Source organism: Puma concolor, chromosome D4 (assembly GCF_028749965.1).
Source record: "Puma concolor isolate L17-30 chromosome D4, mPumCon1.1.hap2, whole genome shotgun sequence".
NCBI classification, from domain to species: domain Eukaryota; kingdom Metazoa; phylum Chordata; class Mammalia; order Carnivora; family Felidae; genus Puma; species Puma concolor.
In genome coordinates this window covers 55,899,341-55,925,470 of record NC_141679.1, presented here as the reverse complement: position 1 = coordinate 55,925,470, position 26,130 = coordinate 55,899,341, and the positions used below count along the sequence as shown (strand labels likewise).

The 26,130-nt window shown below is 41.2% G+C and overlaps 1 protein-coding gene across 6 annotated transcripts in view; it reads left to right on the top strand.

The window, feature by feature from the left end:
- Positions 1-26,130, top strand: part of APTX (aprataxin) — a 40,445-nt gene that overhangs the window by 5,489 nt on the left and 8,826 nt on the right. For 3 of the 6 annotated variants that reach the window (XR_015242789.1, XR_015242788.1, XM_025922207.2), the window contains exons 2-8: positions 1,949-2,085; positions 3,404-3,450; positions 3,665-3,967; positions 5,065-5,124; positions 5,939-6,165; positions 12,200-12,303; positions 13,271-13,453. Coding sequence is in view for 4 of the 6 variants with exons in the window: in XM_025922207.2 (XP_025777992.1) it covers positions 1,953-2,085; positions 3,404-3,450; positions 3,665-3,967; positions 5,065-5,124; positions 5,939-6,165; positions 12,200-12,303; positions 13,271-13,425 (1,029 nt within the window). In the remaining 2 variants the exon portion in view is untranslated. Of the gene's footprint in view, positions 1-1,946; positions 2,086-3,403; positions 3,451-3,664; positions 3,968-5,064; positions 5,125-5,938; positions 6,166-12,199; positions 12,304-13,270; positions 13,454-26,130 lie in introns of those variants that run through there. The other 3 variants (XM_086683357.1, XM_086683356.1, XM_086683358.1) reach the window with 3 other exon arrangements.

Sequence of the window (26,130 nt, the reverse complement as noted above, 5' to 3'; positions counted from 1 at the left end):
GCCATGCAGCTCATTAACCTGGCAGTTGTCTCCTTGATTGTCAGATCTAAACTATTCAGCATAGTGTTCAATACCTTTGCCATTTTTGATGACTCTGGAGCAGCTCCCCTGGGTCAGCCAACAGGGTCTGCTTTCCACCCCTCACCCATGGCTTATTGCTGAAATATGCCTTGTCGCTTGTGCCTTTAAAAATGGAATATACCCTCTCACTTATTTTCCTTATCAGTCTTCTTGGCCTTTTCATTTGGGTGGTTTCCCAAACCTTTCCTGACTGATCCAATTTCTGTGACTTTGCACCTCCTCAGCAATCATTTGTTCGCCCTGCTTTGCATTATCCTTTGCAGATGGTAATGAAACTTTGACTTTCAAAAATCTTGTTTCTTTTCTCTTCCCTTTGGACACAAAGCTTGTGCAGAGCGCCTGATAAGTGCTGCCTTGCCTGTAGGGCACATTTCTCAAAGAGAGGGTATTAGAGGCTTGAGCAATAAGCTTCTGGAGTCGGGGGAGGTATCCCAAAGATCCTAGTCCTGTCCCTATCCATAGTTCCCTGCTCTACCTCTCTGGGTGATCTCATGCTCTCTTTGCCTCACCTTCTCTGACATGTCGATGCCTCTCAAATACATACAGTCAGTCCATTCCTTCCCTGAGCTTTCTACCCATATATCCTACCTTGACCTGTGGATCTTTCACAGACAATGTAATCTAATTGTGTTTCAGTCTGAAAGCATCCCTTCTTCGTCTGCCATTTAACTTCAAATTATGTCTTCTTGTGTATTGCTTATTTTAGTCAATGGCTATTTCCAAATTCAAAGTCTTGGTTTGTGTCTCCCTCTACTCCTTTGTCATTCCCAAATACACCCAGTAGTTAAATCTACCTTCACAGTTTCTTCTGGATCTTCTTCCTCTCCATTGTCTTTGTTCAGGCCTTGTCTCTTTCCCAAATTTCTTGGCTCTTTCCCTTCTACTGATACTTTCCATGGCCATACAGGTTGTTTTCAAAAGAAAACTGGCACCTTCTCTATTGTGCAGGTTGTGTATAGCACACAGGTGCCACATTCACTCTTTAGATGTTGTAGGTTTGTGTATTTATTATGACCATCTTCTGGTAGATGGCAGTAAAATGTATTGTTCTAATATTGGTATGTTATGATGATTAAAGAAAGGAAAAAAAATTTTTTAAATGTTTTATTTATTTTTGAGAGGGGGCAGAGAGAGAGGGCAGAGGGGCTCCAAAGCAGGCTCTCTGGGAGTGTGTGCTGATAGTGGAGATCCAGATGTAGGGCTCGAACTTATGAACCCACAGGGGCTCAGGCCAAAGTCAGATGCTTAGCTGACGGAGCCACCCAGGTACCCCAAGGAAAGGAAACCTTCTAATCTGCATAAAGATGCCTCTGGACTGAAGAACATCCTCTGTTCTGATGTCCTTAATTCTCTGCCAGGCAAACTCCTTCTCATGCCTTGAAAACTCAGCATAAATATCCCTTCCTCGTTAAGCCATTTTTGATACTCTCCACAAGAGTGGTTGTTTCTTTCCCTGGGCAAATGCCATATTTGGTTACTCCCTTATAATGCTTATCACATCATATTGTAATAATTGACATATGAGTCTATCTACCCCACTATACTCCAGGCCTCTCAAGGATAGAGACAATGTTTGATTATTCTTTTATCCTCACCATGTAGCCTAATGGCCAGCACATAGAGTATATCAGTAAACATAAATATTTGATTGCTTCGCATGATTTAGGCACAGAGGTAAGTACATACATTATCTTATTTAATTCTCACGACAGCCTCATGAGTCCTGTCATTATCACGTTTTACAAGTGAGAAAATTGAGACCTAGGTGAAGTCACTGGCCTCAAGATAAATAGCTGGTAGCTGGCATGTGTGGTGGTGCTGGGGTGTGCTAATTTTTCCAGTGATTCTCTTCTGTTTTGTTTCTCAGAGTAATGATGCGGGTGTGCTGGTTGGTGAGACAGGATAGCCGGCACCAGCGAATCAGACTTCCACATTTGGAGGCAGTGGTGGTTGGGCGTGGCCCAGAGACCAAGATCATTGACAAGAAATGTTCTCGACAGCAAGGTAATTGGTCATAGCAATGTGCAGTACTGTGTTTTGTTCCTTAGGATAATGATAACCAAGGATGCACATTTCCTGGAAGCTATTGATAGAAACCTTTTGTCTGCCATAAACAAAACTCAGGAACTGAGCTCTCTTAGCCAACATCAGGGCCCCATTCACCCCTGATTCCACCCTCTGGAAGCGGTTAATATTCAGTGTTGGGAGCAGGCAGGTTCCATCCTGTTAGTATGGTGGAACTGAATCCCGCACCCTACTTTGCCCGGGGAGATTCCTCATTGGGCAGTGAGACAGTTGCATTCTGGGATCTCCAGCCTGAAACCATGTCTGAGAAGTGATGGGATACTTCCATCCTTTATATAATGCCTCACACGGAGGGTGTCATCTTTATAAGACTATGGCATCCAGCTCTTGAGATGTCTTTCCTGGGATTTAATGAAATGAAGGTCCTTAGGAAAAAGCTGTACCGTGTACTTATTTGTTCCATGTAAACTCTTGATCTGCTCACTGCAACCAGGCCTTCCGCCTGCAGTGTGTTCCTGAGAACAGGGTTTCTCAGTGCTTGGAGTCTGCAATAGTGATTTTGGTTTTTCCCGCAAGAGTTAAATCTAAGTGGGGGGTGGGGGGAAAGCCATGCTTGAGCTGGCTGGGTCCAAGACAGAAGGAGACACTGCTTCTCACTCTCTGTCCCCTTCTCACAACAGCAACTGGAGCGATGTATATGTTAGCCTGTCTACTGCCTGTCCTCCTTGAAGAGCAGCTGTGGTGTCTCTGCACCTTGTCTCACTCACAAGTGTTTGATGTTACTTCTTCCCACATGTGCTCAGACTGTTCTGTTCCTGCAGTCCTCTTTCTAGAATATTCTCTGCACTCTGCCTACCCAAGGCCAGCTGAACTTCTGTTTTCCAATAATGTATCTTTTGCCTTTCTTTATTGAAGGCATCTGATAGTTTTATTAAATAATGGAAGCCGGATTTAACAATGAGCCAAGAGCTTATGAAATAACTGGGTCCCTTCCCTGACTGCAGAGTCTGTGATCCTGAGTGGGCCAAGGACTCTGGAATAGGGATTGTGGGGATTCTGTAAACCTGCCTCATAGGAATGTTAGCAGTAGCTAAAGGAGTATGTATGCTGTTGGAAATTTTATGGAAGGATTTGGAGCCCAGCCACTTCCATAATAGGCGATTTTGCTCATGGGCCTTTGAGGTAACCCCTGTCAAGTTGCCTCCTGGAATGAGGCTTCATTGTCCTGTAGGAAGAACAGGAGCATGTGCTTGCTTCTTGGTGGCCTTTAGATTGAACTTTTTTCAATCTCTTTCAGTACAGTTGAAAGCAGAGTGTAACAAAGGATATGTCAAGGTAAAGCAGGTATGTGTGTTTCTAATTTGGATTTCCATTTTATACTTGATGATTTTCTTATGCTGTCTGTACCAACCTGTGAAAGCTTCTCTGTCATGTGTGGAAGTGATGGGGTAATAGAAGTGAACATTAAGCATGGTATCTGGCACACAGTAAGTGGTTAGCATAGCAGTGGCTATGGTATTATTGCTAGCATTGTAATTATTTTCTGATTTTTCTATAGGTAGGGGTCAATCCCACCAGCATTGATTCAGTCATAATTGGGAAGGACCAAGAGGTGAAGCTGCAGCCTGGCCAGGTTCTCCACATGGTGAATGAACTTTATCCATATATTGTAGAGTTTGAGGAAGAGGCAGAGAGCCCTGGCCTGGAAACACACAGGAAGAGAAAGAGGTCAGGCAACAATGATTCTATAGAAAGGGGTGCTGCCCAGGAAGCTGACTCCCATACAGGACTGGAACCTGGGAGTGACCCTGGCCAATGCTCTGTGCCCTCAAAGAAGGAGAAAGATGCATCTACCAAAAAGGTGAGGGTGGTGTGCCTGATAGATGACATGGAGATTAAATGAGATATAATGACTGCTTGATTGTTTTGTACACTGTAAAGCTCAAATACTCGTAAGGGGTTATTAACCATGACAAGGGTTATTAATCATGATGAAAGAGTCACTTGTTTGTGTCACCAATCACTTGGGTGAATGTCCCTTTATGTACATTTTTCTTGAAGTCCTGAGGTAAGCCACCCGAAGGTAGGGAGGTAATGGCGGTGTACTGCTAAAGTGGGTCAGTCATATGTGTATCTGCAGAGGGTTAGCATTGGAACGCTGTTCATAGATCATCTGATTCACATCCTGTTGTCAAAGTGGAAATGTAGTTAAGCTGTAGATGGAGTGCGAGAGGGCAAAGAAGATGCAGTTCACACTCTGGCATTTCCAGCTTTCATCTAGACACACAGCTCTCACTACTGTATAGGAAGAAAATGGAAATGGTTTATGGTTATAAAGGGAAAAGATTGAGTAAAGGGGATATAGTTGAGTTCTTTTTTTTTTTGAATGTTTTTTTTCGAGAGAGAGAGTGAGAGTGAGCAGGCGCGGGCAGGGGAGGGGCAGAGAGAGGACAGAGGATCCAAAATGGGCTCTGTGCTGATAGCAGAGAGCCTGATGTGGGGCTTGAATTCACGAACCGTGAGATTATGACCTGAGCTGAAGTCGGACACTTGACCGACTGAGCTACCTAGGTGCCCCAGATATAGTTTAAATCTTAAAAATGAATTTTATTACTTGGGATGCCTGAGTGGCTCAGTCAGTTAAGTGTCTGACTTTGGCTCAGGTCATGATCTCACAGTTCGTGGGTTCAAGCCCCACATCGGGCTCTGTGCTGACAGCTCAGAGCCTGGAGCCTGTTTTGGTTCTGTGTCTCCCTCTCTCTCTGCCCCTCCCCCACTCGTGCTCTGTCTCAAAAAGAAATAAACATTAAATAAATAAATTCAGTAACCCTTTGAGAGAGGGTTAAAAAAAATGAATCATTACTAAGTTTGGTTGCACTTTGCTGACACATACAATATTAACTAATGCCAAATACAGCTACTGACACTTGCAATTTACATTGCCCCTTTTTGTTTCAGGAATCATTGGGCCACTGGAGTCAAGGCTTAAAAATTTCTATGCAGGATCCCAAAATGCAGGTCAGAATAAAATTTTGGCATTGAAATGTATTACATGTCTTTTAAGTGACTACTCCACAGAGTGAGGATAAATGAAAGCAAAGGAGATCAGTCCTTCTGAATGAGGTTTGTTTTATTGGTCTACTTGGTGAGAACAAGTGGCTTTTCCCATTGTCAGTAAGTTAGCAACTGGAATTCTTTGGAGAGAAGCTAAGTTCTTCAAATGAAGATCTCCTCTTCCTTATTCCTCCTAAACTTCTGGGTGCTATTAAGGGAAGTTGAGTTAACCTTTGTGGGTTTTTTTTCACGGGAGTGTCAGGTAATGTATTGTGACTGCAGTTGCTGGGCTGCCCCGGGATTAATAGTCAGGTGTCATCCTGGGAGGAGTCTGTGAGTTCTTAAGTTACATTCTGGGGTGACAAGGGGCCAGATCTGATAGGGCTTCTTGGAACACATGATTGTGTCACATGGTCTGCTGTGTTAGAGTGGAGAAGGGTGCCTTTGAATTTATGTCTGCAGGGATTTTACATCCAATCCTTAGGAACTATTTTGTACTGTGAATTTCCTGCGTATTCTCTGTAGTGTAGTGCTTGAAAACACAGGCTCTGGAGTCAACTAGATCTGGTTTGAAATCCTAGGCTTCCCACTTAGTAATGATGTGACTTTGTGCAAGACACTCATCTGAGTCTCTGCTGTCATCTGACAAAATTGGGATACTGACACCTTTTGCGTAAGATTGTGCTGGGAATGAAGTGAGTTAGTGAATATGACAGTACCTGACACACAGAACATGTGTGGTAAATATCTGTTTCCTTCTCTTGTGCCCCTATCCTAGGTTTACAAAGATGAGCAGGTAGTGGTGATTAAGGATAAATACCCCAAGGCTCGTCACCACTGGCTGGTCTTACCATGGGCTTCCATTTCCAGTCTGAAGGCTGTGACCAGGGAACATCTTGAGCTCCTTAAACACATGCACACTGTGGGGGAAAAGATGATTACAGATTTTGCTGGGTCCAGCAAACTCCGCTTCCGATTGGGTTACCATGCCATTCCCAGCATGAGGTAAGTGTTGTGGGTAGTGCTAGTGTATTCTGGTTCTAAGTGGACAGATGGATTCAGCTTGGGTGTGCTGATAGTCTCAAGGCCAAGGGGAGTAGGGTGGGATGTTTCCAAGGAAAGTGGGCTGAAACTTCCACCCTTCTCCCTGATTTGCCTGTGACTTTTATTAGATTTTTCAGAAGCATCTATAACTCCTTAGTGATTAAGGACCATTGCTCTGGAGGAGACAAACATCACTGACTTTTGTCATGATAGCTCAGTAGATCTAAGATTTAAAATAAAATGAGAGAAAAATGCAGAACCTGTTCAAAGAACTCAACCAAGGCAGATCTCCATAGTTGTTGTTGTTGTCGTCGTCCTTTTTTTTTTTTAAATATTTATTTTTGAGAGAGAGACTGAGTGTGAGCAGGGAGGGGCAGAGAGAGAGGGAGATACAGAATCTGAAGTAGGCTCCAGGCTCTGAGCTGTAAGCACAGAGCCCAACATGGAGCTCAAACTCATGAACTCAAAGATCGTGATCTGAGTTGAAGTCGGACTTAACCAACCTGAGCCACCCAGGCACCCCTCCAGTTCTTCTGAGCTAAGCAACAAGATAAGCAGATTAATTGGATTTCGCAGTTTTTATCTTGTATTTGTTCATTTGTTTTTTCGTGATAAAATACACGTAACAAAGTTTACCACTTTAACCATTTTTTTAAAAAAACTTTATTTAAATCCAAGTTAGCACAGTGTAATAATGACTTCAGGAGTAGGATTTTAACCATTTTTAAGTGTACAGTTTATTGGCATTAAGTATATTTACATTGTTGTGCAGTCATCACCATCATTTTTCTAGGACCTTTTTCATCTTCCCAAACTACCTCCCATTCCCCTCTACAGTCCCTGGTAGTTACCATTCTGCTTTCTGTTTCTAATAATTTGACTGCTCTAGGTGACTCATGGAAGTGGAATCCTACAGAAACTCTTTTTGTGATTAGCTTATTTCACTTAGAATAATGTCTTCAAAGTTCATGTATGTGGTAGCGTGTGTTAGAATTTGTTTTGGTTATTTTTTTTTTTAACTACCTAACAACATTCTTCACGTTTTATTTAGATAATTATGACTTAAATTATGGGTGACTTTAACCAAATGAAATTTTTGTGCCATATTTTTTCCCCATCAGTACTCTTCCTTTTTTTTTTTTTTTTTTTTTAAAGTTTATTCATTTATTTTGAGAGAGGGTGAGAGAGCACATGAGCGAAGGAGGGGTAGAGAGAGATAGACAGAGAGAGAGAATCCTAAGCAGCCCAAGCAGGCTCTGCACTGCCAGGACATGAACCACAATATCATGGCCTGAGTCAAAACCAAGAGTTAGACACTCAACCAACTGAGCCACCCAGGCGTCCCAGTACTCTTTCTTTAAAGTTGAGGCTTAGCTTACATACAACAAACTGCATCAGATTTATAGTTTGGTCAGTTTTGACAAACATATACGTCCTGTAACTATCACTCTGATTAAGATACAGAACATTTCTGTCATATCCCAGAAAGTTCCCTTGTGCTCCTTTCCAGTTAGTCCTTTCCTCAACCCTCGTGTTGTTCTGATTTCTTTCCACATAGGTTAGTTTTGCTTGTTCTAGAACTTCATATAAATGGAATCATATGATGTGTCTGACCTTTTTTAGTCAGCATTGTGATTTTGAGATTCATGTATATTGTCTTGTATATCATGGACATACTTCATGTTTTGCTCTTGGGTAAATACCTACAAGTGAAGTTGCTAGGTCTAAGGGTAGATGTATGTTGTACTCATTTAAAAAAATGCAGTTGACCCTTGAGGCGCCTGGGTGGCTCAGTCGGTTAAGTGTCCGACTTTGCCTCAGGTCATGATCTTGCGGTCGGTGAGTTTGAGCCCCGTGACAGGCTCTGTGCTGAGCCTGGAGCCTGCTTCAGGTTCTGTGTCTCCCTCTCCCTCTCTGCTCCTCCCCCGCTTATACTCTGTCTCTCTCTCTCTCTCTCTCTCTCTCTCTCTCTCAAAAATAAATAAACATTAAAAAAATGTTTTTAAAAATGCGGTTGACCCTTGAACAACACAGATTCGAATTGTGCAGGTCTACCTATATGCAGATTTTTTTTTTAGTATAGTAAAATACTATAAAAGTATTTCTTTTTGTTGTGAGTTTCTTAATAGTTTCTTTTCTCTGGCTTGCTTTAGTGTAAGACTTCAGTATATAATACAACATACAAAATAATGTGTTAATGGACTGTTTATGTTATTGGTGAGGCTTCTGGTCAACAGTAGGATATTAGTAGTTAAGTTTTTGGGAAGCCAAATGTTACACTTTTGGATTTTTGATAGTGTGGGGGGTCAGTTCAAGGATCAACTGTATATGTTTAATAAGGTTTATTGTTAGAACCTTACTAAAAAATTTAGGACAAAAGTCACCCATAATCATAATTCTGTTTCTCCAGTGCTGTGCAGCCTGTGGCTAACAGAGCCCTTGACTGTAGAGCACTTTTCACATAGTAATCATGGTGTCCATACCTTCGTCATATAACAAATGCTGTTGCGCTAAGAATGCTAAAAAAAGCTATGGCAGGTGTGGGTGGGAAGCAAAATGAGCAGTAAGTAAAGTTGCTGCTTATATATCCTTTTAAGATCACTATAATTTTGAATAAACACTGTGGAAAGGAAAAGGTAACAAATTTTTTTATTGTAAAAAATTTAGAAAATATAAAAAATAAAGTATGAAGCAGAACAAAGATCTTCCATAACATCACCACTAATTAAGCCCTAGACCTTACTTGAATTTCCCTTGTTTTTTTTTCAACATTTATTTATTTTTGGGACAGAGAGAGACAGAGCATGAACGGGGGAGGGGCAGAGAGAGAGGGAGACACAGAATCGGAAACAGGCTCCAGGCTCTGAGCCATCAGCCCAGAGCCTGACGCGGGGCTCGAACTCCCGGACCGCGAGATCGTGACCTGGCTGAAGTCGGACGCTTAACCGACTGCGCCACCCAGGCGCCCCTCCCTTGTTTTTTTTTTATGTTTTTCTGCTCCAGGATGCAGTCCAGGATCCTGTGTTGCATTTATTTATTTATTGTCTTTCCTTAGTTTCGCCTAACCTGTGACACTTCCTCCTCCTTTCCTGGTTTTCATGACCCTGACACTTTTGATGAATACTGGTTGGTTTTATAGCATGTCTCTCATTTTGGGCTTGTCTGATACTTTTTCATGTTTAGGTTGAGGTTATACTTTTTTTCTTTTTTTTTTTTTTCTCCTCCTTTCAAAATACCAGAGATGATGTTGGGTCCCTCTAAGTGTATCATATCAAGGAGTGCATAATGCTGAGATGGCTTTTTACTCATGATATTAACCTTGATCACTTTGTTATGGTGATGTCTGACAGGGTTCTCTCTTGAGTTACTGTTTTCCCTTTGTAATTGATGAATATCCTGAATAGTTTGGAAGTGTGCTGCTATCCTGTTTGTCCTCAAACTTTTGCCCAGTGGTTTTAGCATTTATTGGTAGGTCCTGCCTGCAACAGTTATTACTGTGGTGTTTATCTTGCTGATTCAGCTTATCATGTCGGGGTCACCAGTTGTGGGTTTGGCTTTTGGCTTTGTCCAGCAAAGCTGAGGACAGCAGAAAGGATTACTTAAGACTCCAAAAGTCAAGAGACGTGAAAGGGAGGCTAAGGGAAGGCACCCCAAGCTGCTCTCAAGCTCCCGTATTTATTAGACATACATTATAGGGGAATCACTGTGCAATATGAAAATTGGCACGTAGGTGCCAGTAAGGATGTCTAGAAAAGCGTGCAAAAAAACAAGGTATTCCCCAGACTGCAAAAGAGCAGATGCCGGAAAGCAGGGTGGTGAACAAGATAAGATATTCCATAGATAACATGGTCTAAGGAATTCATAAGCACATGCAACCCTAAATACACGTTAACTAGATACTGGTCAGCTGTTTTCAGCAGAGCCAGAAAGCAGTGTAATACATTCCCTATAATCTCCTTAACCAGGACAGAGCTATTTGATTTCCCACATTACCTAATGGTGCTTTTATGTTTCCGTCATTCTCTTTAATTTATTTATTAGAATTCTTCTGTGTGGAAGAGCTGTCCTTTCTCCCCCATTATGTCTATTCAGTTATTTATCAGTAAGGACTCATGGGTGTTTATTTTATTCTATAGGTTTTAATTTGTCATTCATTTTATTTCTCAAATTGTTCTGGCTTTGGTCCTTGGAAGCTCCTTTACATTGGGTCCTGTATCATTTTGATATGGCCCTAACATTTTTTGAGCACTTCTTTATTTTCTGGAGCAAGATGTTCCAGGTTCATCTTATATTTTTTTCTGTTCTAGCCCTGGAAGGAACCTTTTATTTTATTTAGTTCTTTTATTGGATAATGATATTTATAAACCAAGACGTGCATACTAAGTTTCTATATTGAGAGAAGTGGTTGATTCCAGAGTGTCTTTGCTCCTAGGTCCTCTAAGCAGATAGAGCCTGGAAATACATGCATGAATCCTAACCCACACAGACATTCTCTTTCTTTCTTTCTTTCTTTCTTTCTTTCTTTCTTTCTTTCTTTCTTTCTTTCTTCTTTCTCTACTTGTGTATGTGTATGGAAAAGCAAAAATTTATACTAATACCTCTCGCTCTAGTTCAACTCTGCAAGGTTCATTCTTGTCTCCCCCTTTCTTTTGTTGTAATGTCTTTGTCCAACAGTGAAAAATCTGGCTCTCATTAGATATCATAAATTCGCTTACCTGTTCGATCTTAGTGTACACATAAAATAGTTACAGAATTGCTAACCCATACCCCTGTGAGAAACACATTTACTCATTAGGGCACAGTATTTGTATACAGCTTTTTTTTATCTTTACGGTATCCAAACTACTGTTGTTCAAAGTTCACTTGGCAAGTTATTTTTTTCCTGACCCCCTTCAGTCTGGTTCCCTTATTTGTTTGTAATACTGTTAGGTTTGTTACTGCCTATATTCCATTTTGAATTCCTGCATGTATTGGTTGGTTTTGATTATTTATTGCGGGGATAGGAATATTACTGATTCTAAGAGTCAAAGCTATACAAAAAGGCATCTTACTTGGTTTAATAAGTCCAAAAGAGAACTCTTGATTTTCTTCCTCAAACCTGCTTTTCTTTTAAGCTTTCCCATCTCTGTCAGTGGCACCTCCCCCAAACCATATCCAATCCTTCCACATTAGGGAGTCCTACTGGTTCGAGTGCAAAATGTATTCCTAATACTGCAGCTCTAATCTAAGGTGTGTTTATTTCTAGCTTCGACTTCTGCAGTAGCTTGCTAACTTGTCTCTGTATCCATCGTTATCCTCTTTATAGTTCCTTCTCTGCAGACCAGCCAGAGTGATCTTTTAAAAGTGCAAATCAGAGACCATGTAAGCAGAATACAGTAAAGACCCCTTGTCAACCTATAAGACTCTTTATGTTCTGGCCCCTACCTCCTTGGCTCCAGCCATTCCAGATGTATTTATCACCTTTCTGTTCCTCAGTTGCACAAAGTTCTTTCTCATCTCAGGGCCTCTGCACTTGGCCTCCCCACTCCCTGAAACACTCTTCCCCCAGATCTTTGCTTGCCTAATTGCTTTCTCAGACCAAATCACTGCCTGGGAGGGGCCTTCCCTGAACACTCTTGGCTAGATGAAGAGGTAACCTCTACTCCCTGAGCACTTTGTGTCCCATTTCCCTGGCTTATTTTTTTCTTAGTGTTAATGGTTTGAATTTTCCTTGTTTATGTGTTTACTTATTTTTTATTTGTCTTCATTATTAGAATATAATTTCTGTAAGGACAGAGGCCTTTCTCATTTTGTTCACTGATAAATTCCCAGTGCTAGAATAATCCTTGGCCCTTTAACAAGCATTACATATTCTTCAGTGAATGGGTGAATGAATTGGATTAAATGGAAACACTAGCAATATTTCATATACCTGTACTTTTACTGTTTGTCATTTTGATTAAGCCATAGTTTTTAATGGATTTAATGGTCTTTTTTTATCCCCCCTCTCACCTAGCCATGTACATCTTCATGTGATCAGCCAGGATTTTGATTCTCCTTGCCTCAAAAACAAAAAACATTGGAATTCTTTCAATACAGAATACTTCATAGAATCGCAAGGTAAACAGTGTTGTTTAGTTTTCACGTTTGTTTCATTTTCTCACCTGTTCTTATATTTGCTTTAGTTGTTTTCCTAGATAATAACCTGGCCTCAAAAGCCCATGTACAACTTTGTGTTCCCTATAAAGATTCACCCTTGGGGCGCCTGGGTGGCGCAGTCGGTTAAGCGTCCGACTTCAGCCAGGTCACGATCTCGCGGTCCGGGAGTTCGAGCCCCGCGTCGGGCTCTGGGCTGATGGCTCAGAGCCTGGAGCCTGTTTCCGATTCTGTGTCTCCCTCTCTCTCTGCCCCTCCCCTGTTCATGCTCTGTCTCTCTCTGTCCCTATAAAGATTCACCCATTAAAATAAATTGGATTATTTGGGTTCAGTAGGATTGCCACTTTGCTGTGAGCAGCCTTCTTGGTGGGGTTAGAGGGTAGAGATCTAGAAAGCTGTTATGTCAGAGTCAGAAAGGTGTTTTGTTCTAACAACAGGGGCCTTAAAGGTTGTACTGAGAATTATTGGAGTTCATAGACATGAAAGCTCTTAACAGTTGTCTCTTCTGCCATCAGCTGGGTAGGGGCTTGGGGGCTGCCTCATGTGAGGAGTGGTTGATTAACAGGGGAAGGCTGTGTATATATAGAAGGAAGCATTTCCCAGGGTATGTACTGTGGAACTTCAGTATGCTGGGATGTTAATGATGGCAGCTACCACTGACCAAGGGCTAACCAAGGGTAAAGCACTCTGATATAAGCTTTTGATGTAATAATATGGATTGCTTACAGTGTGTCCTGAAGGAATGTAATTACCTCAAAAACAGATTGCTCAGATTTAGAATCTGATTCCCAGCAGTGAGTTTAACCTCAAGTTTACTAGCTTTAGGATACCTGGCATATTTTTATGTGGAGTCAGAGTTTCTTTTCCGGGGGGTATCTTGTATTGGATTTCTAGAGTAGCTGGGCTCTGAACTTTTTTCCTTTGCCTGCAGCTGTGATAGAGATGGTACAGACCGCTGGCAGAGTGAGTGTCCGAGATGGGATGCCTGAGCTCTTGAAGCTGCCCCTCCGTTGTCACGAGTGCCAGCAGCTGCTGCCTTCCATTCCTCAGCTGAAAGAGCATCTCAGGAGACACTGGCCAAAGTGATTCTGTGGAGCCTGAACTTTTGCAGCAGGTGTGGCTGATTGTTTAGAGCAAATTTCTGGCACCTGTTCTGGATTGCTTGTGAACTTTTATTTCTTGAATTAAAACATGCAGCTTCCCCCGCCCAAACAAAGCTTCTTCTGTTCCTGAGTGGCTCCAATATGGGATGACCTGAAATAGTTCAAGAATTAGGAATTTGGGGTTGTTTTGGATGTGTTCTCTGGTGATGGTGGCTGGGACAGGCCTGAGCCCCGATCTCCAGGATCCATGTCAGGTCTGACTCACGGGGAGCAAAGCCATGTTCACACTGACCTAATGCAAGATATGGAATCAGAGAGCAGGCTATATATTTCTGTTCTGTACATTTAATCCTTCCTCCCCAGAGGCACGTGGTACCCTTCATTAGAGCAGCTCGAGAGGTCTGGTATTTAGCTTAAAGGCACTAATTGGTCTTGTTCTCTGATCTTAATCTGTTCTGTAATATTCTTTCTCTTTCCTTTCTTTTTTAATTTAATTTAATTTACTTATTTATTTACTTATTTATTTGGTTTTAAATCCTCAGGGTTTTTTTTTTTTTTTTTTTAAATTTTCATCCAAATTAGTTAGCATATAGTGCAACAATGATTTCAGGAGTAGTGCCCCTTAGTGCCCCTTACACTTTTAGCTCATCCTCCCTCCCACAACCCCTCCAGTAACCCTCTGTTTGTTCTCCATATTTAAGAGTCTCTTATGTTTTGTCCCCCTCCCTGTTTTTATGTTATTTTTGCTTTCTTTCCCTTATGTTCATCTGTGTCTTAAGGTCCTCATATGAGTGAAGTCCTATGATATTTGTCTTTCTCTGACTCTTTCCTTTCTTCATGGAGAAACTAGTTTCTTCTGTTCCTTTCATTCCTTTCTATCCAAAACCATCCATGCTTCCTTCTTAGGAAGTGTCTCACCAGTACTTATTTACTCTGAGCAAACAGGCTTGGTGAGGGGGTGGAGAGATGGGTTTTTTCCCCTAATATCAGGGGTTCCTGGCTGATGAGGAAATACTCGGCCAAGTGTTTGTTCATCAGGGTTCAGCTGTCAAGCCTTCTTGCTGGCCTGCTTGGATCTTTTGTCTGAAAATAAAGTTATTTGTTTAGGTCAGCTCTCTTAGGTAGTTGAAAATTATTGGGAGTTCAGGTAATAGTCACAAACTCAGTTCTGATGCATTGTTAACTGAAAAGTTGCATAGAACCCCATAGCTTCATTTTTTACTCAGAACAAATTTGGATGTCACTGTTGGAGCAAATCTGTTTTTGGATAATGTCAGAACTAAAGGTAAAAGGAAATCTAAAATGTTGCTTTTGATTGCATTGGTGATCCATTTGAGGATGTGGCTCTTTTTGCTCTTGAGTTTGTTAAAAAAAATAAAAGAATACCCTTAATAATAACTTCTCTCTGGAGAAAACCAATTTGTGGAGACCGTATCTGACCTCAATCTTTCATAAACAAACAGAATGCTACAGTGGTTTTTTGGTTGAGCATGGGTATAGTCATATAGTCCTAAATAGTAGTAATTAATGATTATAGCAGCTAACATTTGTTCAACTCCTGTGCATCTAGGCATTATTCTAATACTTTTTTCAGATTATCCCATTTCTCACTGTATGTAATTCTGTGGGGTAGGTATTCTTGTTATGACCCTTTAAAGGGGAAGAATTTAATAATTTGTAAAGGACCCTGGGCTTCAAAGTTGGTCTTGGTTCTGGGGCATCAAACTCATTTTCCCTATTAGTTGAAGAATATAAATGTATTACTAACCAGTAGGGGCCATAGACTCATAGGGGCATTGGGCCTGTGCTGACCAAAAGCTCTTCGTGGCATTTTATCATTGATTTCTCTGAGGACAGTCAGTTCCTCTAAAGCCCCTTTTCCACATCTGATGCCTTAAAGCCCCTAGAAACTGTTTCTAAAGGTATACTCCATGGATACCTGAGATCAGAATTGCTAGTTTCCTTCTACAACATGTAAACACTTGGGCTTTATCTCAAAACCACTGAATCACAATCCTTTGGGCCTAGGAATCTGTATTATAAAACATTCAGGATGACCGTTTTCATACTAAAGTCTGAGAACCACAATATAAATGAACTCTGGGCTTCAAAGCACTTTGCATTTCTGAAAGTTCCAGATTAGACTGTCCCTGCCAGGATACACACACAGTTTCCTGGTTGGTTTTCTGGGCTAGTTGCAGGCCTTCCTTCCCTCTGCATGGTCAATTTTATTTCAGGATCCAGGGAGACTTTGGGCATTAGATAAGGGAGAATGACTACTTATAGGGACCAGCCCTTTGTTTCTGCAGGATTTGGGGGAGGCCCCCTGGCCCCATGTTTTGTTTTTGTTTTTGTTTTTGTTTTAATTTTTAAAATTTATTTAGAGAGAGAGCAGGGCAGGTATAGAGGGAGAGGGAGAGAGAAAGAATCCCAAGCAGGCTCTGCACTGACAGTGTGGAGCTCGATTTGAGGCTCAAACTCATGAACCTGAGTTCATGACCTGAACTGAAATCAAGCCACTCAGGCGCCCCTGGCTCCAAGCTTTTTGGGACCAGGCCTGGTGCTGACGACTTCCTTTTCTTTTTTCTTTTTTAAAATATTTATTTATTTTGAGAGAGAGAGGGAAAGATCATGTGCTCACATGAGGGGAGAAGGGCAGAGAGAGAAGGAGAGAGAGAATCCCATGCATGAGATCATGAGACCCAATCATGAGATCATGACCTGACCCAAAATCAAAGTTGGGTGCTTAACCAACTGAGCCACCTATGCACCCCAACTGTTTCTTTTCAATGGCTCCCATCCCTTCCTGCTCAGACATCAGTCACAGAGGCTTGGTCTGGGACCTGTGATGAACTCAGCTAACCTTAGGCTCAGAGCCTATATATTTTTCGTCTTCTGGGTCTGTCTGAGATATCCAGGTACAAATGGTCCTTTCCAGGACCGGACCATACTTGAGATGGTCACTAAGAGTCCTTGCAGGTTCAGGGATGCTTCCTGGAGTCTGGCATCTGGTAATCAGTCACATACACTGGATATGGCTGGATGTCAGAGATTCAGCATTGATCTCTGTCAGAATTGGCCTAACTGCCTGTCTCTGTCCCAGTAGCTACAACTTGGAGATCTCCACAGAGCTCTGAAGATTCTTCCATAGACTAGATTTAAAAAAAACAAAAAAAATGATGAAGGCCATGAAGCTCACTCCCCAGAATAATGTATACACATTTTATGTACCCTTAAAGTGCTTCCATGGACTCCCTAAGGGGTCTGTGAACCCCAACTTAACTTCTGCTCTGAAGGAAAAAGTCACCACTTTGCATGGGAGCTTAGGAGGTGTCTGGGATCCCCTCCTATGGAGGACTAGGGGGAGAGACCTTATCTCCAGGATATCCCTGAGATGCTCTCCTTTGGTCTCATTGCTCCTTCCTCAGCCCTTTGGTGCATGCACATCCTGGGGTCTTCTGACTAGAGATGGAATTCAGGCCCAGGAGCTGCTTGCTCTAGTTTAGCCACCACATTCAGGCAGGAATCTTGGGAAATGGAGAAATCTTCAGCAGGTCTGAGGGGTTCAGGAACCCTGACTGGCCGACTTATCATGAGCTATCTAAAAGGCAGTGAATCTACATTACTAAAACCAGTCATCTGCAAAAATAGATCAGCTATATCATGAATGTATCCCAGGATAGTGGGAATGGCAGTATCTCATGGGTACAGTATGTTAACAGTACAAACTGTGCTGGATTCAGTAAGTAATCTCTGACTAAGGCAGAGATTTTGATGAGGCCTCAGCCAATGTACTTGGGAATTGCAGAACATTTAACTGAACTTCAGATAAGGTGCCCAGTGAACTTTTTAAAAATAGGTATTGCCAAAACAGTTAATTTTCTACCTAATCAACAATGTTATATAGTTTAGCATGTTGATATTAAAATCACAATGAGAATATTTGGTAAGAAACTGCAACCAAGGAGAGACTATATCACAGTGTATGTGATATATGATGATATATGTGATATATGTGAGATATAATGAGGGAAATGTTGAAGAGTGAGGTGACCACCTTTACATTCTTTGTTTAGCCAGGCTACCCTGTGACCTTGAACAACAGAAGTTTTAGAAGAACAGATGAGAAAATGAGGAGTCAGAAAAAGGACATGAAATATTGAGGTATATAGGTCCCATGCCACCCCCTCTCCCAAGTGGGCTATTGTTACATGATCACTAGAAAAAATGGTCTTACTTTGTCTATTTATCCCAGACTTATTACTGTGTTGTAGTTGGGTGGAGTCTTCTCAAGGTACAGGGCATAGTGGCATGAAAAAATAGAACAAATGCACATAACTCACATTTGTGACTCTAAGTTGTATTTCCTCCATTAGGGACTATCCCTTTTACCTTAGCCCCATCATACCTAGGCAAGGCAGCTGTTTTATTAAAATAAAATGGTTGAATATGGTTACTTCAACTCTAGCCAAGAAACCAGATTTAAAATGGAGTTCCTTTGTTGCTTAAAGAGAAGGTAGATATGACAACAGAGCTGAACTGGAAACCTGAAACTGAACAAGTGAATGCTTTATATGAGAACATGAAGAGTAGACCTTAAGTAGTTTATGACAAATCTTAAGTCAGAGCTGGGGAAAAGGGCTCTCAAATTCCATTAGAATCTCTGAACGGGAGTAATCTACTCTTAATATCTTAATTTCTTAACTTTGTCTTTACTTCTTCCTTTCTTATTAAAAATTTTTAACAAACTCTACCATAAAGGAATGGGTTTTGAGTTTTAGAGTCTACTAATGATTAGTGTTCTCATGTGTTATTAGCATTATTTAGGCCATTGTTGAATGACTCATCAAATCAGAGATACACTCAAGTGCCTGAGTGTTCCTTTGTCAGCAGCTGCTGTCTACCCAAACTTTAGGGAAGGGAGTGGCCAGGATGTGGGGCAGTGGGAAAGGAGTTTAGACCTCTAGGATTCTGGGCCACTCACTGTTCAACTCTTTTTGCCTGTTCCATTTTGCAAATTTATTTTGAGACCATCTATTTCAACTTCCTCAATTTTTAGAAGGCAGCTGGGACTTGGAGATTTAAGGGGCTCATTTAGCAATTTAAACCAGATCTTGGCCTTTATTGCATTCATCTCTTTGTTCCCGGATCCTCTCAGACACTGAGATATTTTTTTTTTTTTTTTTTAAGTAAACTCTGCCCCCAATATGGGGCTTGAACTCACGATCCCAAGATCAAGAGTTGCATGCTGTACCGACTGAGCCAGCCAGGCAGCATAGACACTGATATCTTATTTGAGAATAAGGATCGGCTACTCTCCTAAGTCCCACTCACTTCTGTCCTGCCTCATAATATTTTTTTCATGTAAATGCAGAGTAGAAAAAAAAAATCACCTTAGGCTTGTATTCGAGGCTCAGCTCTGTTCTATGTTGGCTGTGTGGCACTGGGTTAGTCATTTAACCTCTCTGGCATCAATTTCACCATCTGTGAAATGGAACTAAAATATGTACCTCTCATGTTGACTGAGGATTAAACAAGCATGAACGTGAAAAGGACCTGGTAGTGGGATGGTCCAGCATTCAGTCCTAGTCTCCTCTCTGTGGGAGGCCGGACCCCGGTGCCAGGCTGAGACCGGGTCGAGCAACGGCTCCCTGTTGACTCAGCCAACCCGGTGGTTCCCCCTCCCATTCCCCCACTTGCAAAGGCATACGAAAGCCTTGTCAAGGCTGAGAAAGCTAATTCCTGAAGCCTGTGGTCTGTGGGTGTTGGCAGTAATGTTACCCCCCTTTTCTACCCCGGGTCAAAGAGAAACAAACAGGGGAACTGTGTTTTGCTAGCAATCTATCAACAAGGTCTTGTTGTGACCCATTTAGAAAGTTCATAAGGTACACAGAACTAAATGTTTTGGCTGGCAGCGGTCATGTGAAACCTGTTTATTCTTAGAATGACCTGATCCATAAGAGTCTTGATATAAAAGATTGTGCACAGCAACAGTAAAGCCGTCACTTGGGCCATCAGCCCAGGGGACCCTCCTGTTCCCAAACTGGCTTCTCTTCTCTTTTTTTTTCTTACATTCCCCTACCCTCAGGACCCTGATCTCGGTGTTTGTTGCGCCGGTCACAACACCTCTCCCAAACTAAACCCGTCTGATCTGTGAAGCCTCAGTGAATATTCTCTCAAGCAAGCTCTTTTGCACTTCGAACCTTCCAACTTCTCATATGTATGTATGTATGTATATGTGTATGTATTTTAAGTAGGCTTCATGCCCATCATGGAGCTCAATGCGGGGCTTCAACTCACAACCCTGAGATCAAGACCTGAGTTGAGATCACAAGTCATGCTTAACCGTCTGAACAACCCAGGTGCCCCTTGGTTTCTCATATTTAAAACCAGGGCCTTGGATTAGATTATACTTAAAGTCCCTCCCTGTAAGATACGAGTCCTCAGCTTTCAGCCTGTTAGCTCCCATTGCTCTGTCCTCTGGGTCTTTTCTTTTTTCTTTTTTTTCTAAGACTGAAATTAGCCAATAAGCTTTCTAAAGCACAGGAAATTCTTTGCACTCCTGCCTTAATCCGTAAAGTAAGTTTTTAAGAAGTCTTCATTTGTCCCACTTTGTGCTGGTTCTGGACCTATCAGGGAGGCAAAGAGCATGGCTGAATCTCTAGGGGTTTAAATGACATCATTAGGCTCCCTTTTCATTTCTTAGTTCTGCTTTTTTGGGTTGACTCTCTAGGGAGCAGTAAGAACAGTTGTGGGCCTCAGAGTGAGAGAGCTCAATCCTCTCCATCCCTTACCCCTCCACATTTCTGCCAAAGCACAGAAAGGACACTGACTTCTTTGCTTAGGTCACATACTCATCTCTAGACTAATTACTGTGTCTCTTAGGTGGATGGCATACTCTGGCCATCTCAAGTAACAGGACTATCTTGAGGTGAGGAGTGGAGGGCCACAAGACTGTTGGCCCCACTAGAATTTCATGGACGAGGGAGAAGCAGTTTGCAAAAACAATAGTTGTTTACCACTCATGTGGACTGCATACATCATCCCCATGTGCTGGTAGCTCTTTGGTTCTGCACTGTTGCCATGGAATCTAAGACTGAAAAGGAGGCAAACAGTTCTGGACTTCTGGCAGCTCCAAGTTGAAAAGTTGACACAATCCACTGCCCCCACTATTGTCCTGTATTGTTTGCTTTGATTGGAAGAAAAACTATATCATATTTTCAAATTTAATGACTAGCTACTGGCCAAGGACCTTTTGCAGAAATTTCTCCAGAAACTATAGGGTGTACTCTTACAATGCTGGTTGGAGTTGCCAGGGTCCTCGGGCATCTCTATGTCCTGGTTCACCAGCAGACCATCAGCCTTTGCTGCTCTTTAATTGGCTGCATTCTGGAGATAGGAGCCTAGGTCCAGGGCAGAGAAGGAGGCTTTCAGGGGTGCTTAAAAAGCCAGTTGAGCAGCTGGATTCTTATCCACTATGGACAGCATTTCCATTATCATAAATATTCTCTAGGTTACTAAGTACCTAGAGAATTGCCCAGTGACTAGGGAACAGAAACTTATTTTTGCTTTCAAGAACCCAGAAAAGGGAAAATGTTCATGACAGAGCAAGGGTAGGAAGTAGGTCAAATACTAAAATGTGATCCATCCGGCTGGTCAGGCATTAGGTAGGAGACCCAAGGTTTTGGAGAGTCCCCAGTAGGCACACGTATCTGAATTACCTACCTGAGAAACTGATAGACCATATGTCCCCTTAATGTGAATGACAAGAAGGTGGCCCCTGCAGGCGGGAGCTGTTAGCCCACACTCACCCCTGAAGCAGAGGCCCAGGTACGGCACAAATGCCCAATCGTATAGGGTGGGGATGTTATTCTTCACCAGGCCATGATGTTGTCTACAACATGTTACCGAAGTTCCATCAAGTACCCAATGAAATTCAGTGAACGTAGAACATAACGATATCCCAATAAAATTTTGTTGAGTGAATGAAACCTCATGTCATGCTTTGAAAGCAAAAAGAAAACAGAACTCTTTCTGTTACAGCTAATTTAACTGTCAAATGTGTTGTGAGGCTGTATCTTTGACTTTCAGGAACATTTTGATAAACATCCTGTTGCCATTGTTTATGGACAGCGTATCTCTTATGGATCAGAATTAGTGGAACATAAACATGTTAAGATTTTCTCCTATAATGTTCCAGATAATATTTTCCTATGTAACGTTCCAGATTTCAATCTTTGCTAACAAACCAGGTGATCAGGGCTATTGGGGTTTTCCGTATCTTTTCTAGGAGAAATCTGTTTTTTGGGTTACTATCTTTGGCCACCAGATGGCAGTATTTGAACAATAAATTCTTAATCTGCTTTATAATACAAAATGGTTTTACAAAACTCTTTTATGTTTCAGAATCATGCTTCAAAGTAAAATATGTAAGTTTTTTTTTTTTTTTTAAATAAGGCTGGTGTGTGTTTAACTGATCTCCTAATTAAGATAGAAGTTTGAGAGACAACCAAGGTATTGGTAAGAATGTAAAACATGCATGATTGATGATAAGGGGAGAAGGTTTGGCTTGGAGGTTAGACTCTAACATTAACTAGAGCCATGGCTGAGGCCTGATTCTGGAATTTATCAGATGAAGGTTTTAAGGCATGTCAAGTGCATGGTAGGCCTTGAAAATATGATAGCTTATTTCCTCCCATTTCTTAATTTGACCCCAGGATTAGTAACTCTTATTCTCATCACAAAGTATAACTGGGAGTAGTAGTGCTGGGAGCAGACACTTCTGGGCATATCCTTGAAAAGTGGGGTTATTTTTACATTGACGTAATTTTGTTAAGTCTCTGGTGTTTTGATATTAGAGGAAGCACTGTCAAAGTGAGACAAATGATATACAGGGAAGGTAAAGGGGTATGTGTGCATTTTCCATGGGTTAGCTTCCCTCAAAATCTCCTTCTGATATAAGAGCTCAGCTTCATTTATATCCTCCAGCTTTTCTAAGAGTTTTGTCATCTAAGCAGGCAGAAAAATGCCCCAGCCTGAAACAGTGTCAGAATATTAGAGCTGGAAAGAATTCTAGAAACTAGGACTCCTGGCATTTTGAAGTAGTCACGGGTTCAGGGAATTTGGTGAAAGCTATGGACCCTCTCCATACATTTTCAAACAAATCAGTCATCGATGAATTCCTAGGGCAAAGTTTCTCAACTGGTGTGTGTGTCCATGTGTGTATGTGTAGATGTGTAAGTCACATAGGCGCTAATTGTTTTGAACCATCTGGTAGGGCTTTTTTTCCAAACCACACACAGAAATTCACTCTGTGAATACCATGGAAGGGCATCTAATGCCCTTGGTGCTTTGGGTAGACAAATGTTTAATCTCTTGCCTTGAGACTCTGTTAAAACTCTTTAATCTAGTAGCCTCTGATGTCCCATTGAATGGTTTGAGACAGAAATGATTGTTATAACTCCAGTGACAAACTTATGTCCTTATTAAACACCAAGAGTGCTTATATTCCCAAATTCATGCTGGGAGAAAATACACTAAAATGTTAATTAGTAGTCATTTTTGGATGGTGAGAATGTAGGTAATTTAAATTTTGTTATATTGTACAGATTTCTTTTTCTTTCTTCTTTTTTTTTTTTTTTGAGAGAGAGAGAGAGAGAGAGAGAGAGAGGGAAAGAGAGGCTCGATCTCACTACTGTGAGACTGTGACCGTGAGATTGTGACCTGAGCTGAAATGAGTAGTCAGACACTTAACTGACTGAGCCACCCAGGCTCCCCTATTATTCAGATTTCTAATTAGGTACAATGAATATGTATTTGGGAATGTGAGAAAACCTAGATTTTATTTATTTATTTATTTATTTATTTATTTATTTATTTATTTATTTATTTTTTCAACGTTTATTTATTTTTGGGACAGAGAGAGACAGAGCATGAATGGGGGAGGGGCAGAGAGAGAGGGAGACACAGAATCAGAAACAGGCTCCAGGCTCTGAGCCATCAGCCCAGAGCCTGACGCGGGGCTCGAACTCACGGACCGCGAGATCATGACCTGGCTGAAGTCGGACGCCCAACCGACTGTGCCACCCAGGCGCCCCTCTAGATTTTATTTTTTAAAAAATAGATCACAGAATGTAATCCACGTTCAGTTACTTATATTAATAGCCAATAAAACAAAAAATGGCTAATAATTTTAATAAGATAAGTTCTCCAGACCTCTAGAGGCAGACAGACATCCTGCAAGGCCAAATTTCAGGCTATAACAGATTCAGTTGGGCCTGAGGAGGACACAAGTGAAGGTAAATTCAAGTTTGGGATCCGATTTCCTTGTTACTAGATCTAGAAAAAGTAGATTTGTCTGCCCCCAACCTTAATCTCTGTCTCTTTCACAGAGATATCAACTATATTTTGTTCAAAATTCTTGTCCTAGCAACTTCCTATTTGTATTTATAAATGTCTTTCAGCAGCCATTAAGGTCCCATAATTTATCTTGAGTATTATGTTGATGTGGCATGCTATATTAAGTTCCAATTTTGGACCATCCTTGAGTTCTGGGGATGACCCTCTTGGTTCCTGAGGGCTACTCTTTCAATGTTGCTTGGACGTGAGGATATATTTTTGATGGATGGGGATGGGGGGTGAATTCTATAGATTAGTTCATGTGTGAGAGCTTTGTGGCCTGGAACCCACACTTCTGATGTAAAGCATGAGGAGAAGAGGAGGAGCAAATGGGACCTGAAAATCAGGAGGAGAATGGTTAGGAGTTTGGCTTGCTGGATTAGTTCTAGGGTATCCTTTGTGGTAGAGAATTCCAGTAATGGGAGAGATGGAGATCTGACTTCTACATGATAACCAACCCTACATGATAAAGAGGGAGGGAGGAGAAGGATGAAAAGAGATACATGAGGTGAACATTTGGGGAAGACTTTGAGGCCTTTGGGACATGGGAACCTTGGAGAGGTCTAGAAAACTACAGAATATAGGAGGGCAATTAGGGGAAGGGTTTTTTCCCCCTGGATAGAAATTGGATCTCTTCAATGGTTTTTGATAGATGTTAGCAAAGATTATATATTCTTTTTTTTTTTTTTTTTTAAATTTTGATCTTTGTTCTTATTTCTCGTATCTTTATTATGTGTTTCTTGACACTTTATTATAAAGTGTCACTTTTCAGGGGCGCCTGGGTGGCTCATTCGGTTAAGCTTCTGACTTCAGCTCAGGTCATGATCTCACGGCTTGTGAGTTCAAGCCTCGTGTCAGGCTCTGTGCTGACAGCTCAGAGCCTGGAGCCTCTTCAGATTCTGTGTCTTTCTCTCTCTGCCCCTCCCGTGCTCACACTCTGTATCTCAAAAATAAATAAACATTAAAAAAAAATTTAAAGTGTCACTTTTCAGAAAAGTAACTCTTGGATTTGTTACTTTCATGACTGTCTTTATAATTTGTTTTTGCTCTAATTCTTTAGTCTTTATTATTTTGTCTATATTTTTTGAGTCAAATACCGGGTTCATATACATTAGTATTAAGACATCTCTTTTTATCAGAATTTTTAAAATAATGAAAATATTTAAGACTGTGAATTGAATGCTGGGTTGGACTGAGACTTACGGAGATGGCCTTGGCTGTTGATAGCAAGGAAATGTTTAATCTGATTTCAGCACCTGAGCCATCAGGTTTCCTCGTGTCTGTCAGAGAAGTCATATATATGTTCAAGATGGTAAAATGGAAATATCATGTTGTCCCTCCCTAGGATAAGGTTTTGTTCCTTGTGTGTTTCACAAATATTTTTCTTTCCTGTTTTCTTATAAATAATTGTGTTAGGGTAGTCTCATCTCTTTTCTCCTTACCTTCACCACAACAATGAAACAGTATGGTCTGGACAAGGATCTGCTGTTAGTCTTTTATATTTAGTATGATTTTAAACCTCAACATTATCTTTTCAAGATTGGAGTTCGCATTTCAGCTTTATTTGTACAACAAAAAATTTTGTCCCCGGTTGAGGGATTTTAATTTTAATGAAGTACTATGTATGTATTTATTTATTTATTTTACAACTTATTATTATTATTATTATTATTATTATTATTATTATTTTTTATGGATTGTGCTTTTGGTATTGTAAAGTCATCACCAGACCCAGGGTCACCTGGATTTTATCTCATGTAGTCTTCTAGGAGTTTTATAGTTTCGTATTTTACATTTTGGTCTGTGATCTTTTTGAGTTAATTTTTTGTGAAAGGTATAAAGTCTGTGTCTAGATTCATTTATTTCTTTGCCTGTGAATGTCTAGTTAAAGAATTTTTAAGCATTATCTAATGGGGAAAATTTCTTATATGAAGTGTCTGTTTCTTCCTTCCCTCCCAATGTTTTCTTCCCTTAATGACAATCTGTGATTAAAGAGAAGAGTTTCAAGGGAGAAACGTAAAACTGCCAGCAGAAGGCCATGCAACTTAGACTAGAGTGTGAGGCCTCCACTTCCCGTCCAGCTGGTTTTTCTTCCTCTGACAACAGTGGGAGTGGGGAGTGGGACGCCTTCCCTGGGCCGGATGTGCCAAACTGTTTCCAACTCCATTGTGGCCATCAGTAGGGTTCCCTCACCTCCTGCCTGTTCTTATTTGCCAGTTCATAGGCACCTTGGAATGGGAGCAGTGTTTAGAAAACCATGCGTTTGTGTCAGTATCATAATCCCAAGTCA